Raw genomic sequence first — 14,893 nt, forward strand, 5'->3', positions numbered from 1 at the left:
CCAGGACTTGGTCTAATAGCTCAGTAAAAGAGCGCATTTCCCTTACCACTGCAGCTTACCCTAGCTCCTTTCATTTAAGCTTTACACATGTGGAGAGATTCTCCGGGTCATCTCTGCGGGACCTTGTCATGTTCTGAGGTGCAGCATGTACTGTAACTCCCAGCAACTGCCTCCTGCCTTGTGTCCGGTGAGATGATATGCCTTCCCTAAGTCGGTAACTCGTTCCTCTAGGGAGATTCCTGAGCCCCAGAACACTTTCGCAATTTACCTCCTTCATTAATAATTGTTTTCCACAACCAGTCCTTTCTTGAAATGCGCATTACTTGACCCTTCATTCCCTTTGAGCTGTTCCCCAGACACACTGCCGCTTCCAGTGTTGCTGCTTTTGAACACCTGCTAGTTTTCGCTATTGTAATGCTTTTGCTGCTCTCTAAACTTCTACAAAGAAGCCTACTTTTTTTTTTTTTAACCCTTCTTTGATTTCACAATCCTTCATTCCCTCATCTTTTATTTAACATTAACCTTCTGACTTGGTTCTCTTCCCACTCTTCTACTTCCCTTCCGCTGTGCCACCTACTCAAGAAAGACCAAACTCATCCAGCAGTCATGTTAAAATACTGGTTATCAGAATGTGCAGATACTGATTGCTGCCACGTGGCGTGGGTGGAACCTTTTGTAGCCCTGACCTAAGTCTTGTTTTTGGAAAAGGAAAATCTGGATCAGTCTCTTATAAGCACCCCTGTGTTTCACACTGTTATTACCCAGAGCTGGAAAAAAACTTTTCCTTTGATAAGAATGGGGTCCCAAATCCCTCCATCTGGGATGGTACCTGACTAAGATCTGCAGTGCTTCTAAACTTTCTTGGAAGCAAGTCGTACTGCAGAGAAATCAAAGACGGTGAAATCATCCATTTTTGCTACATTGTGGCAGACTCACAGGCAATAGACATCTTCAGTATGTGCTAGTGAGTGGGAAGATGAAGGTATCTGCAAACTGCTAAATAAAGTAATTTAAAAATCTAAGAATACAGTGATGCACACTAAAAGCTATTGGTGGGGAGGGGGGCGAGGAAAGGCTCATTTTCCATAGAGAAATCAGCTGCCACATGAGAGCATTGGTGGTTGTTACAGGCCTGTGCAACTAAGCCAAATCTAAACAACTAGCAGGTGGACTAATTGGAGACCAAATTATTTGTGGTATAACTCCAGTTCAGTGCAAAATGATTGCAGGAAATGGACCTGACTTTGCAACAAATGAAGGATATTTATAGTACTGGGCTTCCAAAATGGAAAGGTTAGTGAGCATTGCAAAAATTGAAGTGCATCTGATTAAAAATTCATTCGAAGGCATAAAGACAAAATGGAGGAATAAGCAAATGACAGAGACCAAAATTGCTTGCCGTGAATGTGGAGGAACAACACAACTGAGATGTCTGCATACACTAGAGGTGCGGGATCATGTGTGCTGCAAAAGTGTGGTGTTCTCAGCACAAGTTGCGAAAGAAGTACAGAAGCAAAAACGTGACCAGACAGCTGGAGGATATATCTCATGATGACGACGACAAAATTAAGTTCTTGATTGGGTCTCTTGATTAAATTTACAAAGTGATGCAGTCACATTCAGTGTTTGTTAGAAAAAGATCAGTGACTGTTCAATGTTAAAATAAACCCTAGCCTGTTTCAAATACCTGGCACAAAATGAGCCCTTGTGACAAAGCTACACTGAGAAGTCTGTATAAGGACAGATACTAGTCGATGAAGTTTGTAATAGGGTAACAGGGAGTTCACTGCTGAAAGATGGTAGATGCAATACAGCATGGAGTTGAAGGTGAGGACCTCAAGGCAGCTGTCGTAGATGGTGTGTTCTGTGAGTTTGGAGCCGAAGGGAGTTAGGCAGGTGGGATTTTTGAAGGTAGAGGAGACCAGTGCATGCTTGGATTTTTAGGAAAGAATTCAGAAGAGAGTGAAAGGTTAAGGCGGGGACGACGGAGGTTACTAGCCAGGACAGTCTGAGGCCCAGAGGGCTGCTGGAAGGAGTTTGAAGTATAGAGCAAGAGACGTCAGCGTTGGTGAGAGGACAATGAAAACGGCTTGTGGGAGGAAATGACTGACAGAGGATGCCATTTGCTGGCTGTTCAGCAGACTGCATGACAGTGGTTGATGCCAGTTTAGGCCTCAGTGAAATGGATGGTGTGCCATGTGCATTATGAAATCTTCTTAACTGGCACTAATTAGCCCCCTTGTACCAATCTCAGCCAAGGTCAATCTCACGCCAAGGGTGGAATAGCCATGGAAACTTGAATCCTTTTCCCTTCTCTCCTAGAGGATGTTCCCCCTGGTTGCGGATGAGGCACACTGATGTGGGGAAGCTTGAATTGCTGTTGCCAAAATCTCCCCAGAAACATTAACAGATCTTTTTGGGGGTGATCTCATGCAGCGTACAGGGCAACTGCTTATTCTTTTTCTCGTCTTCACTGCTGGCTGGAAGACAAATGCTGACTACTGTCACATTGCAGTCCCAGGAGTCATTCAGATAAAAGTCCCTTTCATCTGACTCAGAAGAACTTAGTCACGTCTTCTCCCCCATCTCAGTTTACTTGGCAATGGAAAAACCTGCTGGTTACAAGGTGATTTATTGCTAATCTACTTAAACCTCCTACAGCATCATCTACACACAGCTTTTTAGCACATGCCAGTCCCATGTCTTCTCTTTTTTGCTAGCTAATCTGCCTTGTCTGGCATCTGGAGGATCTTCTTTGAACTGTCACCTTTCCTAAGTAGTCAAATGAGCATTAGTGTTTTTTTAATGTCCACTTAGTGTGTTAAGGAAGGGTTCCTCGATTAAATTCTTAAGACTTGTTACACTGGATTGAATCAGAAGTGCCCTAATTTTTCCATATTAAGGGCCAGATTCTGATTGCTCTTGCACTGGAGTGCAAGTTTGGGGAGACACATATGACCTTGAACTTGGATCTTGACAAGTGACTTTTAAAATGTAGGGTGAGACACAGATACCTATTGGACCCAGCTCAGTGGGAATATTGAGTGCCTAGAGAATACAGGATCAGGTCCTTTAATTGTAAGTGTGTGTGTGTATGGTTTCAGTTAAAGGGACACTGAGAACTCAGTTTAGGTCCAGAATTTAGAATTAATTTTTTCTTTAAGTGAGGAGGCGAGGGAAGAAAAAAGGTTTTAATAAAAAATGAAGAGAGATGTTTTGCTGAAATTTTGGGGGGAAATATCAGTGATAACTGTTTCAAATTTTAAGAATTTTTATGAATTATCATGGCCCCAAACACAACACTACTGCCTCTGGAATCAGAATGTGAAACTGAGTATGAAATTGGCTGATCTGGATGAGTGAAATGCAAAGCCAAACCCAAATGGCAAAAAAGTAATTCTCTTAGAGATGTTAAATAATCTCAGGGGCTTAGTAAAGTAGGTAAGGAATAAACAGTGATTTTATTTTTTTTAATCTTGATATTCTTTAGAATGTTTTGAGATTTGAAGCTGTTTTTCAGAAAACATTTCATCTTTCACTGTTTTGATGTGCTAGATTTCATGTATGAAATAGTGTCATTACTGGTATATGATTTGCCTTGTCTTTTTCTCCCCCCTTTTTGACCAGGGTGTGGTGTTTGTAAGAGAATGATGCCATCTTACCAGCAGGCAGCCACAGAACTGAAAGGCACATATGTAAGTGAGAGGATGACAAGATGTATAAATGTCAAAAACAAAAAAAACCTTAAGTTTATCATCTGAATATTTAAGACTGTACATATTAACTGAAGCAGGACATTTTAACTGATTTCAGGTTGGATGAGAAATATTTTAAGCAACTCCAAAAAAACAAAAAACAAAACCCAAACCCGACTCCAAATCCTTTCACAATGTTTGGTCTTGATTTCTGTACTGTGGAGCACAAGATTTTACTCATTCACCTCCTACACCAAGTGTGACTCTTGCCAGAACAGGCTATGGTTCTGATCCCGCACACACTTACCCACACACTTAGCTTTAAGTATGTGAGTAATCCTGTTGATTTCAATGGGGCTGGTCATGTGAGTAAAGTTAAGGAAGAGTTTGCAGGATTGGGGTCTAATAGTCCTTTTAGTCTGGTGTCCTGTCTATGAGGGTACGTCTGCATTGGAATGGGAGGTGGAATTGCACCATGTGTGGACGTACCGGAGCGAGCTTTGATCGAGCTAGCTCTTTAAAGTAGCAGTGAAGCCATGGCAACGTGGGTGATAACCAAGTATGTGCCCAAGATCCTGGGTGGGATTGCACTTGGGCAGCTAGCCTGTGCTATTTTTAGAGAGGTAGCTAGATTAAAGCTAGCGTGGGTATGTCCACCTGAGCTGCAGTCACATCTCTTGTTGCAGTGTGGACATATCCTGAGAATGACCAAAGCTGGATGCTTCAGAGAGACACTTAAATTCCCATAATACACCTAGTTTTATAACAGGGAATCATACTCTGGTGGGAGGGCGAATTCCTCCTGACTGCAGCTTGTGATCAATCTCTATGTCATGAAGGATGAGGATTGATTGACCTTGTAATTTTATCTTAGCTTTTATAACTGCAGATAATGTTCGTATTCATAGCAATGTCAATCATGTTTAGAACTTCATTAAAGTACTGGCATTGGTAATATCCTGCAACAGTGAGTTCCATAGGTGAATTATATGTTACATCAATAAGATTTAGCATTGATCATAAAATCATAGAAATATAGGGCCGGAAGAGACGTTGAGAGGTTATTAAGTCCAGCCCCCTGCACTTGAGGCAGGACCAAATAAACCTAGAACTTCTCTGACATGTGTTTGTCCAACCTGTTCTTAAAAACTTCCAATGATGAGAATTCAACAACCTCCCTTGGAAGCCGATTCCAGAACTTAACTACCTTTATACTTAGAAAGCTTTAATCTAACCTAAATCTCCCATGCTGCAATTAAGCCCATTACGTCTTGTCCTTCCTTCAGTGAACATGGAAAACAATGGATTGCCATCCTGTTTATAACAACCTTTAACATATTTGTTATCAGTCCGTCCTAAGTCTTCTTTTCTCAAGACTAAACATGCCCAGTTTTTTTAACCTTTCCTCATAGGTCAGGTTTCCTAAACCTTTTATTATTATTTGTTGCTGTCTTCTGGACTTTCTTCAATTTATCCACATCTTTCCTAAAGTGTGGTGCCCAGAACTGGACAGAGTTCTCTAGCTGAGGCCTTACGGGTGCTGAGAAGAGCAGGACAATTCCTCCGTGTCCTACATATGACACTCCTGTTAATATCATTTTGGGGTGTATTAACCTTTTTCACAACTGCATCACGTTACTGACTCAGATTCAATTTGTGATCCACTCGAACCCCCAGATCCTTATGAGCAGTACTGCCACTTAGCCCATTGTTCTCCATGTTGTAGTTGTGCATTTGATTTTGCCTTCCTGAGTGTATTACTTTGCACTTGTCTATATTGAATTTCATCTTGTTGATTTCAGACCAAGTCTCAGATTTGTCAAGGTCATTTTGAATTATGATTTTGTCTCCAAAGAGCTTGCAACCCCTCCCAGCTTGATGTCATCCACAAATTTTATAAGCATAGTCGCCCCTCCATTATTCAAGTCATTAATAAAAATATCAAATAGTACTGAGCTGAGGACTGGCCCCCACAGGACCCCGCTAGATACACCCTCCCAGTCTGATAACGAACCATTGATAAGTACTCCCTGAGTACAGTCTTTCAACCAGTTGTGCACCCACCTTGTAGTAATTTTATTTAGTCCACATTTCCCTAGTTCGTTTATGAGAATGTCATGCGGGACTGTGTCAAAAGCCTCACTAAAATCAAGATATATCACATTGACTACTTTCCCCCTACTTGATATCTTCAAATAAGTCACGGGGAGTGCTTGGGTCAAGATTTTATATATATATAAAATATATATATAAATATATATATAGAGGGAGAGGGAGAGGGGGTCTGGGTACGTGGGAGGCAAAGGAAAATGACTGATGGAAATGTGGGTTAGAGCAGAGTTTAAGCTGAGTTTGGGTTCCTTCTAACAGCATTCAGGTTGTCACAGATGGCAGGCTATGCCCCAGAGAGGCTGCACGTGGTAGAGCAGAGAGGTTGAAGCCTTGAGTTTCATTGGCAGGGGAATTCCAATCAGTATATCTTGTGAGCATTAAAAATCCTCACACTTGCATGCTCCCCCAAGTACTTGTTCTGAAACTCGGTAGACGCATGCGTTAAATGCTTGTTTGCTTAGGGCTACCTTCACTGAGATTTGCTTGCATTTCTTAAGGGCAGAGTACTGCCCTTGAAGATATTTGTATAAGAATTCTGGTATGGCTGAAGAACATTAAAATTCCACCTGTCCTACAGTGTGAATTCCATTGAATTAACACTAGGTTCCTCTGTACAAGACACCCCTGTCTGGCAGGACAGGTGAATTGTATTGCTTCAGGACTTTAGGTATACAGGAATGAGATACATAAGGATCCACATGTGTAACCGTTGCTGGAGGGCTAGCACTGTGCAGAACGCACTGTATTTTCTTGTAATTTTCTATTGCCTATGCCATAGACAATTCCACTTTTTATAGGAGTTGCAACTCAAGCCGGAGAATTTAAACCATTATTGCCCCATTTCCTCCCCCCCCCCAACAGTTGATCATTTCCTTCTGCTCTTTAGAACGATCTTTCAGGAGTATCGTCTTAATAACCCAGTGAGACTGAATGCTGGGGTCCCAAGACTACAGCGAGCTCCATGCAGGCAGACACCTGGGCCGGGTGGAAAGTTGCTGAAGTCAGCGGGACTTCATGTTGGCACAGGGGGGCCTCTCTGCACAGAGTCAGCTAAGACCAAAGTCTTGATCTGGCAACTCACTGTAGATCAGTGGTCACCAACCGGTCGATCGCGATCAACTGGTTGATCCTAGAGGATCTCCCAGTCGACTGCGATCTCTGGTGGTGCTGTGTGCCTGCTGCCAAAGCAGACTCCCTGCCTACCCTGGCCCCACGCCGCTCCCGGAAGCGGCCAGTGCAGCCCCGGGGGTGGGGGGACAGGGGTCTTCCTCCGCGCACTGCTCCTGCCTGCAAGCACCGTCCCTGCAGCTCCCATTGGCTGGGAAAGCTGTGGGGACGGTGCTTGCAGAGACGGACAGCGTATGGAGCCATGTGCCTCCCCCCCTGCAGGGGCGTGTTGGCCCCTTCCTGGAGTGGTGTGTGGCCGGGGTAGGCAGGGAGCCTGCCTTAGCCTCGCTGCGCCTGCTGCCGACCGGGAGCCGCCAGAGGTAAATGCTGCCCGGTGGGAGGCCGCACGCCAACCCTCATCCCTGAGCCCCTCCCGGAGCTAGCACCCCATACCCCCTCCTACACCTTGAACCCTCTCCTGCACCCCAAGTCCCACCCTGAGCCCCCTCCCAGAGCCAGCACCCCAACCCCCTGCCCTGAGACCCCTCCCGGAGTCAGCACCCCATACCCATTTCTGCACCCTGAACCCCCTCCTGCACCTCAAGCCCCAGCCCTGACCCCCCCTCCCAGTGCAGCACCCTGTACCCCTGTCTGCACCCCAACACTCTGCCCCAGCCCAGAGCCCCCTCCTGCACTCAAACTCCCTCCCAGAGCCCGCACCCTGCACCACCTCCTACACCCCAGCCCCCTCCCACACTGTGAACCCCTCGGCCCGAGCCCGCACCCCCTCCCACACCCCAATCCCCTGCCCCAGCCCGATGAAAGTGAATGAGTGTGGGGGAGAGCGAGCGATGGGGTGGGGATGGAGTGAGCGGGGCTTGGGGAAGGGCTGGGGCCTCAGGGAAGGGGCAGGGTTGATCCTGGGTTGCCCCTAGATTCAATAAGTGTTCTTGGGTGTAAAAAGGTTGGAGACTACTGCTGTAGAAGATGCTGTTTCCACACAGAAGCTCAGTCCTTTGGTCTAAATTAAAACCCAGTTTTCCATGGATTAATGGTCCTATATTATCTAACTTTTTCCATATATATTTCGCCATTTCTAAAATTAAATTAACTTTTAATTATACTGCACACGTCACAGTTTTTCCATTGTGTACTTTAAAGCAGTAATGGCTCCGGGTGAGGTGTTTCCTGGCAGTTTGTGACTGGCTTGGACAAGCTGAGGGTTTGGCCTTTTAACCCAACCAGTCATTAACTGCCAGGAAACGCCGGGCTCTGAGGTCATTATTGCTAGGAGAAAGCATGAAAATATAAAATAAAATAACTGCCTATTTAATAGGTTGTAAAAATGAAAAGGTGAACTGTACCTGACATTGGTTACTGTATTCTGCTTGTGAGACTGGTCTTTTTGCTGTCAGTGCTGTGGCCAAGAGGAAAGCTAGATGACTTTTTCAGTGTTAAAGTAGGTTCATAATTCACATTAAATTGCACAACGGTGCAAAAGGAAAAAGACCAGCTCACAATTTGAATGTAGTATCTTTGTCCTGCAATCAGGGTGAATTCCAGTTAATAACAGTGAATTCCTGTAAGTGTCACTTTCTGGCCCCAATTTGGGAAAGCATTCCTGGTCGGCAAAGCACTTAAGCACATGGTTAAGTTCCCATTGATATCAGGTACTTGCTTAAGAAGGCCCCTTTCTTGGAGGTTATTGTGTTAGTGCGTGTCATGTGTTTTACTTTATTGCATGGGATCAGCAAAATCCAGACATGTTTTAAAATACCGAGGATTACACATTGCATGGAAGTTTTGATCTCATCTTTCTCTTGGAATTCTTAAAGCGTATATTATAGCAAATTTGGGGTCAGTTCATGCTCCCGTTAATGTCCATGGGACATAAACCGTTCACTTAGAGCGATCATGTGTCCCTGAAAACCAAGGGCCAGATCCTCAGCTTGTGTAAATCATTGTATCTTAATTGAAGTCAGTGGAACTACAACAGTTTACACCAGCTGGCCCCAGGAACATCCTTGTGGAGTCTTGGAGTTTTCTGAGCTCGTGTAGCTAATGATTTAAGTGAGAGCTTTGACAGCTTGACCCTCAGAAGAAATGTAATTAATCGGCCTGATTCGCCGCTCCTTTGGCCTGTATAGTCATTTATACCATGCAAACTTACCATTGTGATTTGGTAGCTTGTTGCACTTACTCTGCATGTGTGTAAATGACAACCTGAGATACAAGGCATGGAGAATCAAGTCCAGTACCTGTAAGGATCAAGTAAAATCTGTCATTGGTGGTTCAAAGAAAATGTATAAAAGTAAAATGAACAGAAGGCTGATGTAAGGCTTGCTCCTTTAATCTGCCTCTTTGAGTTTGCTGGAGTAGGTGTGGAGGAAAAGAGACAAAAATGTCTCCTTTTGTAACTCTCCAGTACATTCTGAGTAAAGGCTGACTGACCTTCATGTGAGGATTTTGTACTGCAGATTTATTTCCAGCTGGCTCTGAGCACATTTTGTCCGTGCAGTTTGCTGCAGTCAGGAAACTGGTATTAAATTCCGATGTGGTATTTCAGCTGGAAAGAGAAAATCCTGTTTTCAGAGGGGTTTGGATTAAGCCCATGCTGCTAAAATGATTTAAACCGTCAATGCCATTAAAATGGAGTTAATCTTGGAGTTGTATCCCCAAGTTGTGAGGTGACCTCTGTGTAAGTCCCACACCCACAGAAATGCATAGCTACTCCTATCCACTACTCTCCAGTGTTTTGAAAATACTTGAGGGGTAGTATGGTCTGTTGGTTAGGGCACAGGATTGTGAGCCAGGAACTCCTGAGTCTGTGTCCATTTTTTGTCACTGACGTCTCTGTGAGACATGTCACTGTGCCTCAGTTTCCCCATCTGTAGAATGGGTATCGTGCTCACCTGCCTCACGGGCATTGTGACATTTATGAAGTATATAATAAGCACTGTGTGTGTTATTTCGAGATGCCATGGATACTTGGTATCAAAAGGCAGGCCTCCCCCTTGCCAGGCATTGGTTATAATGGACATATACTTACTCCAGCCTTAGCATAGGGGGCTGGACTAGATGACCTCTTGAGGTCCCTCCCAGCCCTACGTTTCTGTGATTCGAAGTGAGGATGGATGAGGGTGGCTTTGTTGGTTTAAAGAGATTCATGCAGCTCAGAGCCCAAACCCATTTCTGGAAGCCTCTGAGGAAGGACTCCTTTCCTGTTGTACAAAATGAAAGCGAGCTCTATTTTTAAATTGCAGCAAGGTTGATTTATGCCTTCTCCTCCCCCACCCCACCCCAAAGTGCCTTTTTAAATGGCAAAGCCACTGCTCAGGCAATTGGGTTTTCTGGCCTTTAGGTGAGACTTTAAACTGGCTGCCCAAATGGAAGCCAAAGACGTGGGGCTAGAACTGCTGCTGTCCTGGCTAATGTCTGCGTGCTTTCTGAGCTGTGGTACTTGAGAAACAGAATAAACCTGTTCATCCTGCCACTTGAAATGTAAATATTCTGAGATGGCATCAGTAATTCTATTGAACAAGTCCCCTTTGGGTACTTCTATTAGACGGTGCATATAAATATGAGTAATCTGTAGCAGAAAACAAGGAACAGCAATAAGCTAACTGGAATGTTTCTTCACAAGCTGTATATAGTAGGCCAGGCTCTGATCTCTCTTGCATCAAAGCAAAACCAGTGTAATTCCACTGACTTCAGTGATGTCTCTGTGGCTTTGCCGTAAAATGAGTGCAATCAAAATCTGTCCAGGACTATTAGTCTGGGCAGTTTGTTTCTTGTTTTGAATTTGCAGTGACGTCTTGTATTATTGGGAATAGCAGGAGGGCAAAGAAACAAATGGTTCTGTTCTGATCTTGCAGGTACTTGCAGGGATGAACGTCCACTCCGCTGAATTTGAAAAGATAAAGGAGGAATACAATGTTCGGGGATACCCTACCATCTGCTACTTTGAGTCAGTCCTTTTTACTTCTTCTTTAGAAATCATATGTTAAATCATAATTTCATGTTCCTCCTCATCTTCCAATACAGGGACTAAATCTCATTTTGTTGCATTAATAGGAAAGGAAAGTTCCTGTTCCACTATGAGAACTATGGGGCTACTGCAAAGGATATAGCAGAGTGGCTGCAAAAGTAAGGCATTGAACTTTATGTACTGTACAAAACAATCCAGTCCCCTTCCTCCCTCCCTCCCATACTTCCTCCTCTCCAAAGACCAAATAAAACCACACCACTGATGTTGACTGACCTGTTACAGGTTAACTCTGAGTAATGTTTGTTTTCAGCATGCATGCCTTGTATTTTACAGTTGCAGTGTGTTGCTAGCAAAAGGCTGTCTGTGACCTGTCTGCTGTAGACAAAAAGGTGTGCTGATCTTTGGGTTTCAATTCCAGTTCAAAATGTGAGCCTAAATTTTCAATTATCTTGGATGTTTCCATTTTTAGTGACAAACTTGAGACACCTTTTTAAGGGGCCTGAGTTTCATAAGCTGGGTGCCTCAGCAGTTTTGAAAACGACAGGCCCCTTTAAGGTGTCTCCTGTTAGTCACCAAAAGTCAATGCACCCAAAATCACTAGTTGCTTTTGAAAAATGAGGCCAGGATCCCTATGATGGAGATTGGGTTTTCTGCCTTGCTAGTGGCAGTGCTTATGTCATGCTAAATATTTTTTTGGCTTGTTGGAGGTTTGTGGGAATCATAGTTGAGTCACTATACATTTTTAAACACTCGTTTTGGCTAGATCTTCAGCTAGTGTAAGTTGGCATAGCTTCACTGAAGTCAGTGGAGTTACTGGAAAGCACGCAGATACTGTGGTGATGAGGAAGACACGAGAACCTGTATAGAATAGGCTAGAACGCCAGTTTACAGCAGCTGAGGACCTAGCCCATGGATTTTATCAAAATTTGAGAAAGTCAGGACTTTCCCCCTTGCCTTCCCTCATCCAGTATGTTCTCCAGCACCATATTCTCCATATCTTGGTCGATTCCTCAATAGAAAATGTGCACCTCCCTCTTCCTTCCCTCCCCTTCATCTGTTCGCTACACTTGAGGCGTGGGGGTCTTGGGGCATTCACAGCAGTAGGCCATTTGGCCTGGACTTGCTGATACTTCACCATGCCGGTACCCCAGAATGGAGCCTTGACAGGATGCCCATTCACATCAATGGGAAATCTGCATTAGGGAACCTAGGATGCTGAGGTTGGCTTGAGTCCTACTATGTGAATCAAAGAGAAATTTGGCTTTGGTCTCTAAGCCTCTTTCAGTCCATGAAGTCATCAGAATTGAATGAGTAAGACAGCAACTCCCTTAGAGCAAGGATATATGACTTCATCACCTGTACCTTTTATGCCTTTCAGGCCTGGAAGGATGTGGGTTATCACCTGGCTACCACATGTGAAACCTTAGACGTTTGGTGCTTTTTAGTCTGCCCACATTACATCCAGATAATCCCTGTAATGTGCAGTGCTTTTATATCAGTGCCGTGACAGCTCGTGAACACCGCTACTGGAAGCAAAGCAGAACAGCTGCAAGCTCTTTCCAATGATAATCTCCGTTAACAAGCCGCTGTGGGCTTTGCCTGTTACTGCAGCAGTCCAGAGCTAAAGACAGCTGTTTGTCCTCACTTAATTTTCCGTACATGCTTAATAGTTTCTCAAAAGACAATCTGTGCAGACGCTTTCTTGCCCCTCTTTTGTAATCAATATAATTTTTAAGAAATCACATGTAGAGATTAAAAACACTAGGATTTTGCCAGTAATAGATGTTGCAATTAAAATTGTATATAGTGTGAGCCTATCACATGCTCAATATGATCTTACACAGAGCGATCTGCAGTACAAGTAGCCAAAAGCTGTGGCCAGGGCCTAAAAGTGTAATTAAACAGCTTCAAGACGTATGTATTTTAAATATACAGCACATATGTAATTGAAAACTCTCAGCAAATAACTCAACCTCAGGTTCATCCTGCTCTTTGCAATATCTGTTTCTCAGGCTATTTCTGTAAGTGGAGAGAGAGGAAAGTGGCTTCCTTTATGAAACAAAAATGGGGTGAAGCAGTCGGTGAACACGCGAACTCTATACATGTGCCCACACCAGCTCTTGGTTCTAATATCCTAGCACCAGATGTCGGGAATGCTCAGATCGGAGTCTAAATTCCCCTGCTTTGGTTGTCTCGAGCACGAGTGAGGCGTGTGTGTGTGTATAACGTCTGAAATAAAATGGTTTGAGGTTAAAGAAAGCCCCTGCAACAGAATCTCTCACATTAGGGAGCTACTTTGGTACAGACCATTCTGTATTCTGACTGTGCAGAGCAGCCAGGATGTGTCCTTACCAGAGTGTCCGTTGTGGCTGGTGGTTGGGCAGGCCATCACGTATACCGAGAATCCGGCAAAGACTTGTGAGCCATAGAAAATGTCAATAAATTGTGAAATAATATAAATATATCCTCCAAGGGGTTGCCTTCCCCCCCCCCACCCCTTTTCTCAATAAACTTGCTTTCAGTATTTGGCCATTCAGTCAGCCTGTCCTAAATGCTGGGGGGGAAACAGTAATTTGATTTTGGGGTCGCAAAGGGGGGAGAGAGAGAGAGAGAGAGGGGGAGAGAAGGATTGAGTCAGCCAGGGTAGTTGTTTTCCCTCGGGATAGGATCTAATAGTTTGGAGGATTCCAGCATCTTTCCTACTGCTTACTCAAGACTTCTGTTTCTGACGCTGGAGGCGTCTACCTCATCAATCTGCAGATATATTTGACCTCTCTTATCTTTCTAATAGACACCCAGATAGATCTGACTGCTTATCTCATTGAGCCTTAAGACATTTGTATGAGGATGTAGAGGAACAGCAGTCATACACACTGCACACTGCAAGGTTAATACATTAGATGCTATCCTGTACGTATAGTGCTGTAGCACTTCTCCCGCAGCCTTTCCTATCCTGATGATACAATGCATCTGTCTTATTAATGGCATTATATAAATGATCTTCAGTGATGTCGCCCACTCATGCTCCCCTCCCTAGTAACAACCACCAGGCCCAACCCCTCGCAACTGATTACTGAGTCCATCTTTTTCTTTTTCTTTTTTTTTTTAACACTCAATTCCTAAGCTCTGCTTTTTTTCAGCTGCATCGGTCCAGATGCAAACTGTCTTAGTAGGTTCTTAGCTCCTCTCACTGGCTTCTTTTGACCTCCTATTGGGCCCCACTCAGACATCCCATTGCCCTGTTACAGTACTCCCCTTGTCCCTAGTTCTTCATTTAAATAGCCCTTGATAACCCTTCCAAACTTCTGTCATCCACTGTCGTTAGCCACTAGGTTTGCCTTGCCCCTTAACATGCCCCAGGTGCTTAGATGGGATTTCAGCCAAGCACTGAGGCATGTCTTCTCTGCTGCTATCTAGCCTTACTAACATGCACACAGGATTTTAAGTGAGCCACCCATGTGGAACTCCTTCACCTTAATTTACTAATTAGTTCCTAAAATAGATTATATGGGGCCTCCAGCACTGCTTTCCTTATGTTCATTATTTCCTTAGGTTGCTATTGGAAATGATTTTTATTATTGAAGCATCTAAGAGCCCCAATCATGGACCTGGATCCCATTGTGCTAGGCGCTGTACAAACACAGAACACAAAGACAGTCTTTGCCCCAAAGAGCTTACAATCTAAGCGAGTGCCTTCATTAATTAAACTGCCAGATCCTCTCGCAGACCTGGTAAAATTCTGCCCGCTAATGGGGAACAAAAACTCCCCATCAAAATTCTTAAAACCACCATGTGATCCTCTTAAAAAAAAAATCCCTCTTTAAACCCTACTTCTGCCAGGACCCTACAAATCACTCCCATCTGGCACTGATTAGGCAAGTGGCTTTTCTGCTAAACCCTTTGTTTTATAGCTTTACCTGAAGCTCCTCGCCCACCGCCCCTCCTTTTGTCTGTTTTGGCCTCCTGTTGGTCTCTCTCTACGAATTAGATT

General features: G+C 44.1%; 1 protein-coding gene across 1 annotated transcript in view; it reads left to right on the forward strand.

The window, feature by feature from the left end:
• Positions 1-14,893, forward strand: part of PDIA5 (protein disulfide isomerase family A member 5) — a 121,095-nt gene that overhangs the window by 46,068 nt on the left and 60,134 nt on the right. Inside the window, exons 8-10 of the mRNA XM_065413261.1 lie at positions 3,628-3,695; positions 10,790-10,881; positions 10,989-11,060. Coding sequence (XP_065269333.1) covers positions 3,628-3,695; positions 10,790-10,881; positions 10,989-11,060 — 232 coding nt within the window. The remainder of the gene's footprint in view (positions 1-3,627; positions 3,696-10,789; positions 10,882-10,988; positions 11,061-14,893) is intronic.

This window comes from Emys orbicularis, chromosome 11, assembly GCF_028017835.1.
Source record: "Emys orbicularis isolate rEmyOrb1 chromosome 11, rEmyOrb1.hap1, whole genome shotgun sequence".
In the NCBI taxonomy this organism is placed as follows: domain Eukaryota; kingdom Metazoa; phylum Chordata; order Testudines; family Emydidae; genus Emys; species Emys orbicularis.